Here is a 13222-nt window from a genome sequence, read left to right on the forward strand (position 1 = left end):
CTATCTAGCCGCTGATAATGTTCGAACGTCGAGCCGATGTTTACGTTCACCTTTTTCGACGCGTACACATTCCTATTATGTCCTTCCGATTCTCGACAGTATATGTATCAACAAATTAGCCGAACGAGTGCAACATAGTGGCTACCTCGCACCTGCCGAGGCCATATTTCAGCACAACCTTGGGGTTTAACGATGACGCGTCCTTGGCGGAGTCTTCAGAGTTCAATGCGGAATTCGCTTTAACGATGATCTTTGAGATTGTCTTGGATCTTCGAGCTCTCTTGAGCACGCTCTGGACCGTGAGACTTTCAAGTGTCGCTATAAACTGCCTGCTGTTAGAGGCTTGATCATATCTTCATTGCATTTTGCTTCTAGAAGCTTCCTGTTTGGAGCATCCTCTTATTTCTAAACCATCTGTTCACTTTAAATGCTCTATCAGAAGTGGTTATACTTCTTCAGATACATGTTGTAACGATTTCAGAGATAATGCAGCGTGCTTTCTACTTGTTCCTAGAGCTTGCATGCTAGTCTAGTTAGCGCCCACTGTTAAGAACGGTTCATAATCTCTCAGCTATTTCGAAAGCAGGTGTTAGATGCGACTAGCGAGGTATCGGCAGCTAAACGGTGAAAGATACGATACCTCTGAAGGCTGACGTCCGAGCTTGACCTCGAAATACCTCTCGAGCGAGGATCAGCGTGTTTCCGCCGCGGTCGAACCGATAGTTTGTGCCAGGCGGCCGAGTTGTCCAGCATGTCGTCTATCTCACCGATCTCCAGATCAGGATCCAGCTTCATCTTCCTACAACACGGCGAAGCACCGAGAATAGAGGCATCCGCGCCAGCCCTCGAGGTTCCCAATCGTTCGACGGCGATTTTAGTCGAGCTTCATGCAGACTAAACATTATTCGCCATTAATAGCAGTAAGCTTAGCCGTTAGTTAAAACGCGCGTAACATCGTCGGGTTGCATTCGATCTTCGACTTGATCGGCCATATTTGCGGGCATGCTAATTTATTTGCGACAGTGAGACGTTCTTCATGCAGACACTATGGATTGCCCTAGGTCGAGCGCCCGACGCACAGTGGACCCTTTTCCCGAGAAAATGGGCAAAATTCAAAATTTCGTGCGATATTTTGTTGTGTGATGCTGCGGAGAAACCGTTCGATGAACCGAGTCGCGAGAGAGTGCTTGATGGTTTTCACCGCGAAACTTTCCATCTGCTGCGCGGCACAGCACTCGCGAGTGCTGTCGACGTATTTTATAAACGCGGCCGAGATACGCCGGCGAAACGTCGTTCGCGTAAAAATATCGTCGCGAAAATAAGCAAAGGGGAGCCATCCGCGAGCCGATTTTTTACTGTTTGACACGCGGACTCGCCTGTGCTTTAATCTCTCCTCGCAGATCCAGGCTGTGCCACGTTCAGTGGGTCGCACTCGCCCACCTTGTTTCGTTCATGCATTTTCTGGCGACTTGTCAGACACATGCGGTTCTTTGATGCATCGATAAGTGAACTAGAGTACGTTGGAAAAAAGAATTCAGTATTTTAGCGTGCGAGATCTTCTTTCTTAAAAAATGGGTCACTTGTTGGCTCACTTAACCCCTTGTCTTGTATTACTGCATTAGTGCTGAAGATTTCGTACAGATCTCAACAGGTATAAATATCGTTCTCCCAACATTTGAAATTCAAAAGAATTGTTCTCAAGGTTCTAAAAATTGGCGAAAGAACATTGATCCTTATGTCGATAAACAAAATGTTCTACAATATTCAATGATGTTGCACTTCATGGTTTCAATGAATATTTCTATGCCTCAAATATAAATTAATCTGTGATCACAGGAGAGCATAAAAATCAACGAAAATGTTCAAGAGGTTATAAAAAGATCTTAATTGTCACTTAAAAAAGATTTAAAGCTTTCCTGACAGTCTACGAATGAAGTCACGAGGCAAGGGGTGAATGGTTGTAGAAAAAAAGAATCTAACAATAAGAAGAATGCGACAGACACTAGATAAGCTCGATTAATCTTCTGACTTAACGTAATGCGTTACGATAATGTGACAGAGAACAGCGTTAACGAAAGCAGCAGCTGTTAACGGAAAGGCTGATTAGGTGTTCGAGAAGCAGAGGAGTTTTCCGAAAGTGACGGATCGCTCGCAACAAGCCCGTATCCCTCGGCCTATAGGCTATATAGGGGCTGAGGATTATTTTCGGCCGCGCACACGTTGCACACACACGGAAATAGAATTTTAACGGCGCACGCAAATGCCCCGACACGCGGAGTCAACGATCCAACAAAACAAAAGCGCGGATCATTTGTTTTCCCTTCGTTTTATGAAGCTGGCTGGAAGGCTGCTTACTTGGCTGGATCCGCGTATTCGAGGGCCTCGACGATATCGCCGACATTTACGGAGAAATTGTCCGTGTCGCTCTTGTAATCCTTCACGACGATATAGTTGTCCTGAGCTTTCTGTAACAGAGAAGAGAAAGAGGATGTGTCGTGACGATCTTCAACGTTTAACAAACCAGTATTACAGGGCGTGATAAATCGATATGAGCATTTGTACCACAATGAAGTGGACTTTCTTTTATCGAAACCTGGAGAAAAATGTCCATCAGAATTTTTGCTAACAGAGATACGAAGAATAAATAACAAAGGATCACATTTTACGTGCCACCTTTTACAAGTGCACTAAGCAGAAAACAAAACTATCTCCCTCATTACCCGCTCACAGCTATTGTCTTGCTGGAAGCTGCTCAATCTCCTCAAACTAGGCGTGTTCTCCCTGCTCGCAGAGTAGACGCAGGATCTGTCGGATCTCGAGAGCACGACGCCATTGCTCTCCTGTTTCTGACAGGTTCCATTCCCGGATCCATCGAGGCTGCTGGCGATGGAAGTGGTACCTGTGAACGTGGACATCATCTCCACATCCATGTCTTCTTCCTTGGCTACGGGGCAACAATACATGGAGAAGCGATGCGCGGTGGGACGATTGAGTCTCAAAGCAGAGAACACGTGCAGCGGCTCGAAATGGTGGATGCCGTCTTCGTCCAGGACCGTGTACGCCACCTGACCCGTGAGAACCGATCTCGAAGCTTCTCTCGGTACCACGGCCTGCATGCCCTGCTTCAGGATCATAAAAATAGAAGACGACCGGTGGCTTCTTCTCAAGAGGAACTCCTCCATCGCCAGACTATTGTCGGAGTGAAGCAGAACGCTGGGCACATCGGCGGACGATTGCAACGGCGCTTCTTCAGGAACGATCATCAGCGCAGCGCTCTCGCGGACCAGAGTCCTGAGCCTCGGGTCGGTTCTCGCCAATTCAGGGTCGCTGCACAGCTGTGTCAAGGCGTGCATAAATGGCGGCCTCTCCTCTGCCAGCTTCCTCATCACCGTCAGCCTTTTCAGAACGTCCAGCGTCACCCTATCGCTGGCCAACACCTGCGTCGACTTCTCGTCGCTGATCACTGCCAGAAGGCTACTCGCGATATGCGACATACCCAGGGCTCTAGCCAGGCCAACCGCCTGGAGAAGCATCTCCCTGATGTTCTCTCCCTCGTCGTTCAGTAATTCTTGCACTCTGATCTCGCTCGACTCGCGAACCGCGTGGACGATCGCTTTGTGAACAGTCTCCGCCGCTTCTCTCTCCGTTGCTATGGTGGACACTTCTTCGGACACTTTCTGGAGAACTCTGGAAACCAGTTCCGGATCGTTCTTCGAGACGGTCCTGAAAGCAGAACCCACCAGGTCCGTTCCGTGGTCCTCCTCGAGAACCATCGACAATCTGTCGAGCACCACTTCGTCTTTCAAAGATTGACCAACTACAGTGGACTTCAGTATGTCTATCTTGTTGTTCTTGTTTTCGATCAGCTCTATCAGAGCAGATTGACACAGATTGCTCCTGTTTTGAGGAACCAGGAGTATCTGCAGGATCTCCTCCACGGATTTCTCGATACTCGTGTTCTTCTGCCGCAGAAGCACGTTGAAAGCCTCGCTGATGGAGGAATAGACGAAATCTTGCTGTTCTTCTGTATTGGTCTCCAAAGAGTCGTTCGTAATCGCGAGAACAGCGCTGGACATCGCTGTCTTGATGGCGTCCCGCAGCCAGTCGTCGTCCTCGGCTCCATTTTCTCTGTCCTCGTCATTTTTGCTGCTGTTCAAAACTACTGAAGACTTGTTGCTCTTTAATAATTTTGGGGAAACGAAATTGTCCTCCAGTTCCTGTTGGACCGCAATGTTCTTCGCTAGTTGGGCAACGGTGGACACGATCTGCGCCATTTTGACAGCAGTTGCACCACGCAATCCGAGCTTCTCCGCCATTTCCAACGCGTGCTCCAAAGCTACCGCTTTCGGGTCCACGTCAACATCCACAGCTGGCAAGTCTGTGGCAACCTTTCTCCCTACTGACAATCCTGCCTCGGACAACTGTCTCAACATCCTAGCGTCGATGCTCGTTTCTCCCTGATGCTGAACGTGCGGATTGTAATGTAAATGCTGTGGCCTCAGAAGCTTCAATTCTTCGGGAGTGACCTCGAAACCTTGGACAGAGAATTCCACTTCTCCCTCGGGAGTGTCGGTTAGATCCGGGGCGACGAAACGCGGTCCCTCTTCCGTCTGAACGATTTGTCCAGGTACGAAGGTCACACCCAGCTCCCCAGACTCCACCACGCGACCTGGCACGAACCTGGGGCCATCCGGAGTGTCTACCACTTGGCCGGGTACGAATCTAGACCCTTCGTCTTCCGTAGAGATCACCTGGCCAGGAATGAATGTGGGCCCGACCTTGGTCTCAACGATTTGACCTGGTACGAAGCGAGGTCCGTCAGCAGTTTCCACAGTCTGTCCCGGAACGAACTTCGACCCCGTTCGAGTCTCCACCATCTGACCAGGAACGAACTTTGGCCCGGTGCTGGTGTCTATCACCTGGCCAGGTACGAACTGCTCGCCCTTCTCTGTCATCACAATCTGGCCAGGCAGGAAACCGTCCTCCGTCATCACGCCAGGCACGAACCTCGGACCGTCCTTTACTCCGCGAACCAGTTGTCCTGGAACGATCCTCCTCCCTTCAGGAAGCTTCTTCGCGTCATTCGGAAAGAACTCCACGCCCCGCTCCGTCTGGACCATGTGACCGAAAATCTCGCTTTGCTGCACGGAGACGTTCGCAGTCTTCGGGTCCACTGGTATGCCCACAGGCCCAGCATCGTGAAATACTACCTCGTCGAATTTCTTGGCAGCAGCGAACTCGAACCCTTCGTTGGTCGATTGGGTTCGCCCTGGGAAGAACTTCTCTCCGTTCGATGTTTTCAACACTTGACCTTCGACAAACTTCTGGCCCTTCGGCGTGTCCAGAGTCATGCCTGGAACAAACGCCGCGCCTTCGGCCGTGTCCTTGACGACACCAGGGACGAAGCGACCCTCCCCGGTGTTGTTAGCGACGTACTGACCAGGGACGAATTGCGATCCTTGAGACGTCGGCACCGTTTGGCCAGGAACGAACTTCGTTTCCCCTGTTGGGGACTCTATGAACTGCCCAGGCACAAATTCCCACGACTCGCCGACCTGTACGCTTTGTCCGGGGAGAAACACCTGTTCGCCACGATGATCGGTGACCGTCTGACCCGGCATGAACCTCGGTCCATCAGGAGTCAGGATTGTCTGACCAGGGACGAAGGTTCCGTCTGATTTCACTTGACCGGCAACGAACTTGGGTCCTTCCTCGGTGAGCACAGTCTGACCCTGGACAAACCTCGCTCCCTCGTTGGTGTGGAAGGTCTGACCTTGTAGGAACTTGTGGCCCTCTTCGGTGGGCAAAGTCTGACCAGCCACGAAGACTGTCGTTTTTTTATCATCCTGCTCATTGACTGTTACTATCTGACCTGGGACGAGGACAGGACCGTCAGGAGTGTTCACGGTCAGGCCGGGAACGAACGCAGGACCCTGAGGTGTCTGCAGCGTCTGGCCAGGTACGAAAATAGGGCCGACGGGCGTCTGCACGGTTTGGCCGGCGATAAATCTCTGCGCGGACTTTATATCTAATTTCAGACCTTTGATTCGGTGCACCGTTGTTTCCTTACCCTTGCCGATATTCTGCACCAGTTCAGAGATCTCTTCCACCTTCGGCAACTCTTCCAATGCTTGCTCGCCGGCTTCCAGAAGCTTCATGCTCACGTTCGACACCTCCTTCATGTCGTTCGCCGGCATACTCTGTATGGCCGACTGCAGAGCAGGTTCGAGTTCTATCTTTAGCGGTGTTAATGGTTTCACGATTGATATCGCCTCGAATCCTCCGGTACTTTCCGAAACAGGACTGGTGCACGCGGACGAGGCACCCTGTTCGATGATTTGAGGATCTATCTTGATAGGAGTGGGTAGTTTGTCCACTACAGGTTGCAGGGCAGACTCAGTCGCTTCATGGAACGAGTTCCAGTCCAAGGTCTGCGGAAGAGACTTAGCAGCCTCCTTCAGGGAACCCGTAACAGACACCAGCTCGCATGCTCTAACCCTAGCCTTCTCCAGGTCAACGCTCTTCCAGTTTTCAACCTTCGCTTCTTCAGCTTCCTCTTTGACGCTTCTCAACTTGAGCTGTTTCGTCCTCTTTTGCTCCTCCTCTTCGGCTGCCTTCTCCTTTTCCTCGAAGATTCTTTTCGCGTAACTCAGCCCAGCCTGCCTCTTTCTCTTTCGCTTCCTAGCCTCGGCCTCCTGCTTCTCTCTCTCCTTCAGCACGTCCTCTCTAGGTCCCAGGCCATCGTACAGCTGCTCAAAGTCCTCCAGGTTCTTGAAGTCCACCGATACGTTCTTGCCTTGCTTCAGCCGGAAGAGAACGGTGTCGCAGTCCCTTGACAGCATAACGTCCTTCACGTCTCCATCCCTGACCGCCGCCTCCAGCCTCGATGGGAACACCAAGCTGCATCTTCGCTCTTGCACAGTGTAGACGAACTTGGCTATTTCCTCCTCCGGAGCTGGCTGTTTCGTGTTCAGTAGATCCCGCAAGGCTCTCTGTTGCTCGCCCTCGCCCTCCAGTACCGGGAACACGTAACGATAGTCCTTGAGGATCACGTGTTTCTTCTTCTCGCCCAGGACGAAGCCGGCGGTGTAGTGGTGCGGTCCCAGCCCCGAGGCATTCGTAATCCTGCATTTCGACTTGTCGTGGCTGTGCACGCCCAGTAGGACTGGAATGTAATGGTGCGTGGGCAGCCCGTAGGACTTGCCGGTGATGCGGCAGAAGCGTTTCGCATCTGCTGGGCTGATCGGTGGCAGCAGAGGGAAGTAGTTAGGCTTGGGCAGGCCCCTGCTTCGCCCGGTTATCCTGCAGAAGGACATTGTCTTTGGCTCGTTCGTTCGTTCACACTCTCATCGATCCAATTTCTCTCCCTCTCTCGATCTCCTGTTGCATTCGAGATTTGACGCGATTTGATTGAAATTAGTGTCTCCTGGCTGCTAGAACCTTCACATCCCCTCGCATGGACTCGTGTTCCCGACCACTCGCTCGTGACTTCCTTTTGGCGTCCGCGTCGACGTCAGTGAACGCGTGCAGCGTCATCGCGCGTCTCGGCTCGCATTGTCCCTCTCTCGCCATAACTCGTCCACGTGGAGGCGAGCAAATTCCTCGACGCCGCACGGTTTCCCGCAGTTTCGTGCACGTCTACTCGCGAACTGAGGCTGCCGCGGCCTTTCCGACCACTTTACAAGCACGCTGCTCTTATTTTTCTTTCGTTCGCTCGAAATAAAGAGGAACCGTACTCGCGGTTCGTCGGGTACGCGCGACACCGACGCGGTCGAGCGGTCTCGGGACACGCGTCCGTAACCCAAATGGCTTCTTCCCTCGGAAAAATTGGTTCGTCGAGAACGCGCGCAGCCAGCAGCAGGTCAGCCTCCTTTTCCGTTGCTCGCTGCGGCAGGAATTTTAATTCGTTCGGCCTGGGCGGCTCGCGCACCCCGTAACTTTTCCCTCGGTCGTTTCCATCGGCTGCTCGTTAAAAAGTTCTCGTCGAACCCGCGACCAGCCCGCTCCGGCCCGACGCAGTCACGGTTTATTTTTACGTGCGGGATGCCTGTGAGGATTCCGTGGGAGCCCTCGTTCGTTCCGTTCCGCCTGGTAGCCGGCCAATTCGACGATTTCCTCGTCGTTGAAAAGACAATCTTCTTTTTTCCGTGGCGTTGACCGCTTCTCGAAGACAGTCGAAGCTCTAACAAGGCACCAAAGCTGTGTTAGAAAACCCAAACCGTACGTCTTCGTCCGCCGCCAGGTAACCCGCGGAAAGATTCTTGGCTGTCCCGAAGTCTCCTCTCGATTGGCAACGGGGCGTCAAGCGACGACAGACGTTAGCTTGACATATTTGCGCGCCGCGGCGTCAAACCACATCCCTCATCCTGTCCGACCGCTTTTTTTTCCTCGATTTATCGACTCGCGGGAGAACCTAGTTTCCTCCGAATGTTTTTTCGAAGGTGTAATCCTCGATGACACGCGGGCACCGTTGAATTATTACGCGGGTCCGGCGGATTCGATGATATTTATGTTGCCGATGACTCGGACACCAGCAGCCGTGAATTATACACGGCCGACGACACGCTGTCCCCGATCCTCGCTAATTCACGATAACCACCAGCGGCGAGCCCTATCCGTCTTCCCCGGCGATTCAACGTGGCAACTGTTTCCACCTCGTCACTTTCACTGATCTTCACCAACCACCATCTATTTTCACGCCGGTGCACTGCACTCTACATCGGTTGTCAGACCGACGCCGTTTCGCGGAACACGATGGATTAGGGGAACCAGCTAGCGTAGAATATACGGCGTCACCTGTTCCGAACCACTTTCACCCTCTCGAGTAATTCCGTGCTCGATGGAAATTCGTTGAGATCAATTGTGTGGACCCACCAGATACGTTTAATCACAGATACCATTCGCGAGACGAAGAATCGCGGAATCGAGAGCGGAGAGCTTGTCAGAAGAGCGGCCGGATTTCAGACGAGAATTTTGATGGACACCATGTAGGCCTCGCGCGCGATCTATCTGCCTCGGATCGATGTCGTTTCTAGCCGCGTATCACTGCGAGGAGATACAGAGCCGGCACGCGTGTCATCCCGCGCTGATCCCACCGAAATGCGTATGTATTGCGATACGCGGCGAACGCCAGACTACTCGATGTACGAAGTGGCTAAGAGCCGTTTGCGCGACGAGTCTCTCGGCTCCCCACGACCAGAAATAGCTACCCTTCTTACACTTCTCCAATACATCTTTAGAACGGAGTACGCCGGCTCCGGGAGACGCGAGCGTGGACGCGCGCACTAAGGGTGTAGCTCAGGCCCCAAACGACGGCAACCAGCCTTTCGCGTCACCGAGGGAATTCCCCTGGGGAATTCTCTGGTACCTGATTCCATGCCAAATCATCATCTTTTTTCCAATCTCTTTTTTCATTTGAAAATGTCGCTTTTGAAAGACGTGTCTAACTTCGCAGGAGGCAGTTCTTAGTTATTGGAGAATTGTCGGGTAACTGGTCCAAAAGAGTAATTTTTATCAAAACTGGATACCAGGTTTTTGGTAACTGTTGCCAGGATATCTCAAGTTCTAATTGACCAGTCGACTTGAAATTTTGAGAGGATCTTCGGTACAGAACCAACAATTTTTCTTCATTTCTCAACTTAGTTCGTCAGATTTTATGTACAGTTACTCGAATTAATATTCGGACGCTCTAAAAAAGACTGTTTCAATATTGTACTATACGATTTGAACTTTTTTGGGAAGCTAGAGCAATTAGTTTACTACAGGATGTGACAAATTTTTTTTCAAGAATAGCATTGACTCTTTATCAAGGATAATTGACCGGATTTGTATAAAAAATACTAAAAGTTGCATTTCACAACTTTTTTATATGGGTCTATATTGAAAAATTAAAAAGTACGTTTTGTAGGTCTGTGTCAATTATGTGCACTGTGAAAGTTTCGTCGAAATCGGTTGATGCGGGGAAAAACTACAGGCATTGAAAGATGTAAAAATTCTTAAATATAGGCCGAAAATTGTGAAAATCTGCAATTTTTACCATCTTTAAACGTTTGTAGCTCATTCCAACGTCGACCGAATTTGACGAAATTTTCAGAATATGTTTAATTCACACAGATTTACAAAACGTATTTTTTAAATTTTCAATATAGGCCCACATAAAAAAGTTCTAAAATCCAACTTTTAGTTTTTTTTCTACAATTCCGATCAATTGCAATTTTTGAAAAAATTTCTTTTCCCATTAAAAAAGTGCAATAATAAAAAAACATGAAAAAAGTTATCGTCTTTTTTAGAGCGTCCGAATATTAATTTTATTAATATTCTAAAATCTATAGAAAGACTTACAAAGTTTGGCTAGGGTATTGACAGGGAATTATGAATAGAAGAACACTTCTGGGAACTGTTTTCAAAATCTGTGACCGAAATATCTTTGAAATGATTGATTTACTTCAAATGCTTGAACTCTCGTTGTAGAAACGATTAATTACTCTCTGAAGGTGGGATTTCTTTTCGTAGATCCTCGGTTTTAGATTGATTCGCAATTTCTCAACACGTTTTTCGTTCGAAAACTAATTTAGAAAGTACCCCCTCTAAAATCATCCAGACAAAAAAATTCCTAAGAAGCACATTTTTTCATCATGATCATAAGTTGCTTAGATTTGGGAATTATCGATTAATTTCAACTATTTTTATTCAGTCTTTTTTGTTGCTACTTCAGTTAGCTCAAAAAGTATGTGTAACAACAAGTTATAAATAATTGTAGCATAATCTTACTCTCTGTGTGTGAACAGGTCACTTACTGGTACGTTCACCCCACCGAATAGAAATGGTACGCTTAGTCGGTCGGGTATGGTAAACAGAAATATCGATAACGCGAGCAGAGCCGAATCAGAGGGATGGAAAAGGGCAATGTTGATGCCCCGCTATTTAAAGCGTGTCGATTGTTGCCACGACCGCCTACTGCAGGCCCCGATTTCTTTCTTTAGGACCGGTTACGTCATTATTTGATATAAATCGTGCCGCTTTTCCGGACGGTACGTGCGTGAGAAACTATTCTCGACCTGGTTGCGCTGCGATATGAAATATTGCGCCCGATTTGATTCTCTAAAATTATCGAAGGAGCTCAACCATCCGCGGCGAACACGCGGGAAAATCGTGAGAACCATTGAGCAACAAGGAAGCGGAAACGAAGGGTTCGTCGGCGGGAAAGCCGGGCGAATCGAATAATTCTATCGAAAACGGTCGTCGCGTGGAAATCGGTTATTGTCGAGATAACTAATGCCGCCGACAAGCATGTTTATTTATTTTGATATACATCTGAGTATCCTAAGTGATGTAGTGGGTGATAAATCTGGCTCGTACACGTGTTACCGTACGTAATTTGCGAAAGATAAATAAGACACCTGTTACCATTTTTCAATCAACTTGAAACCCGCTGTGTCTTCCCCGCGTTCTTCCCACGCCTCTCAAACTATCGGTTGAATACTTTTCAAAACGCTAGTAAATGATAGGCGTGCACGCTTCGTTGCCAACAGATGCGCCTCGATTCTGTCGCAAAATGTAGCGAGAAACGTTCGATCGAAATCGTCTAACGCTATTCGCTTGTTTTCCTATTCCTTCGGCCAAAACCGCCGTAAACAGAGTAGAACGGATTCGAATGAACGCTATGGAGTGCCATAGTTCTTCTAAGAAACGATATAACATCGGAATGATGTTTCTTGAAACGGGATTTCGGCTCGTTTCGGCTGTTAATCCCATAACGACTAGCAGACGGTCGTGGGGCTGGCAGCAATAACTCCACACCCGGGAACGATAATGTTTACGCCAAAAAACGAGCGGAACGTGCCTCGGTTGGGCAGCAATCTGCGCCGGCTACAGATCTACGGTAATTAAAATGACAAACAATTTTGGTTCGGAGTCGAAAGCTGGGGCTATAATAAGAGTCGTTTAAAGTTGGCTTGATAGCTTTGTATACGAAACTATGAGTAATTCATTAAAGTGAACGCCGCGGAAACTTACTGGTCCTTTAAGTATGGTAAACACGCACATCTCGGACCAAAATGGCAGTCGGACGCCTACCCTTTGATTTAATCTTTTACGACTTTTACAACTTCACTATTCTATATATTTATGTAAATGTACATGGTGTATAAAAAAGGTAATGGTCATCCGTCCTAGGGGTGAATCTACACCTCTGTAACGGTGGACATTTGTAAGAGAAACTCGCTGCAAAATTGTTGTTAAAAGTTTTTACATCAATACCTTCTACTCATCGAGAAGAGAAAAAGTTTGAAAGGAGCCACATTGTTGGGCAATATTTAAGTAAATAATTATTTCAATAAAAATATAAATAACAAGGTATTTGTTATTTGGATATTCAAATAAAAATCAAAAATAATTATTTATTATTTGAGCACGTCTAAATGAATTATTTAAAATAATAAAGTTAATTGTTATTTACAAATACAATTTCAATTATTATTTGTATTGACAAATAATAAATTAAATTGTATTTTTATTTATTAACAACTAGGCTCTCCGGGCGGGTTGCGCCCGACCACTGGCGGTATACCTGGAAAGGTTATTATAGCAGACAAAAAACGAAAAAACGCGCACCGAAAATGCAGCGAATACACGTGCTATTGCCATAGGAATCGTCTGACGCGTCTGACCATGATCAACCAATTCTACTTTGTGTATATACTAAAGCACGCGAACCTGGCGGAACTTTAAACTCGATTTTCTCGAGAACGAACCGTCAAACGAAAAAATGTTATTCCTTTCTTCGACTTATTTTTATATGTAGTATCACCCTCTGCTCGGTTGTACCACCCGTCCGGCCACATCCTGTATAGATAGATACTAAATTATTATTTATTATTCGTAGTCATTAAACAAATTTTCTTTCCAACTGTCCTCAGCAACGATATTAATATTAATGTATCGTCTGTCTTGCGTTATTTGAGAAGTTTTAGTTCGTTTACGTCGGATAAGTTGAACCGACCTCTAACTCGCAATACATGAACTGCGATCTGTTGGAAAAACAAATTAGTACAAAAAATAGTTGCATGAGTGGAAGGTGTTGACGTAAAAACCAACTTTATCAGCCATTTTCTTTGTTATAAACAATTTTGCGACAAGTTTCTCTTACAAATGTCCACCGATCCAGAAGTGTAGATTCACCCCTAGGACGGATGACCATTACTTTCTATACACCCTGTACGTT

At 47.9% G+C, this 13222-nt stretch overlaps 1 protein-coding gene across 6 annotated transcripts in view; it reads right to left on the reverse strand.

Moving 5' to 3' along the window:
• The window catches only part of Obsc (Obscurin), a 36919-nt gene extending 27763 nt beyond the window's left edge, over positions 1 to 9156 (reverse strand). For 4 of the 6 annotated variants that reach the window (XM_076426946.1, XM_076426947.1, XM_076426950.1 and 1 more), the window contains exons 1-3: positions 2721 to 9155; positions 2356 to 2465; positions 641 to 799 (exon numbers count right to left, since the gene is read on the reverse strand). In XM_076426946.1, coding sequence (XP_076283061.1) covers positions 641 to 799; positions 2356 to 2465; positions 2721 to 7316 — 4865 coding nt within the window. In that variant the 5' untranslated portion in view covers positions 7317 to 9155. Of the gene's footprint in view, positions 1 to 640; positions 800 to 2355; positions 2466 to 2720 lie in introns of all 6 variants that reach the window. The other 2 variants (XM_076426951.1, XM_076426949.1) reach the window with 2 other exon arrangements.
• Positions 9157 to 13222: the final 4066 nt, after the last annotated feature.

Source organism: Lasioglossum baleicum, chromosome 7 (genome assembly GCF_051020765.1).
Source record: "Lasioglossum baleicum chromosome 7, iyLasBale1, whole genome shotgun sequence".
Lineage (NCBI taxonomy): Eukaryota > Metazoa > Arthropoda > Insecta > Hymenoptera > Halictidae > Lasioglossum > Lasioglossum baleicum.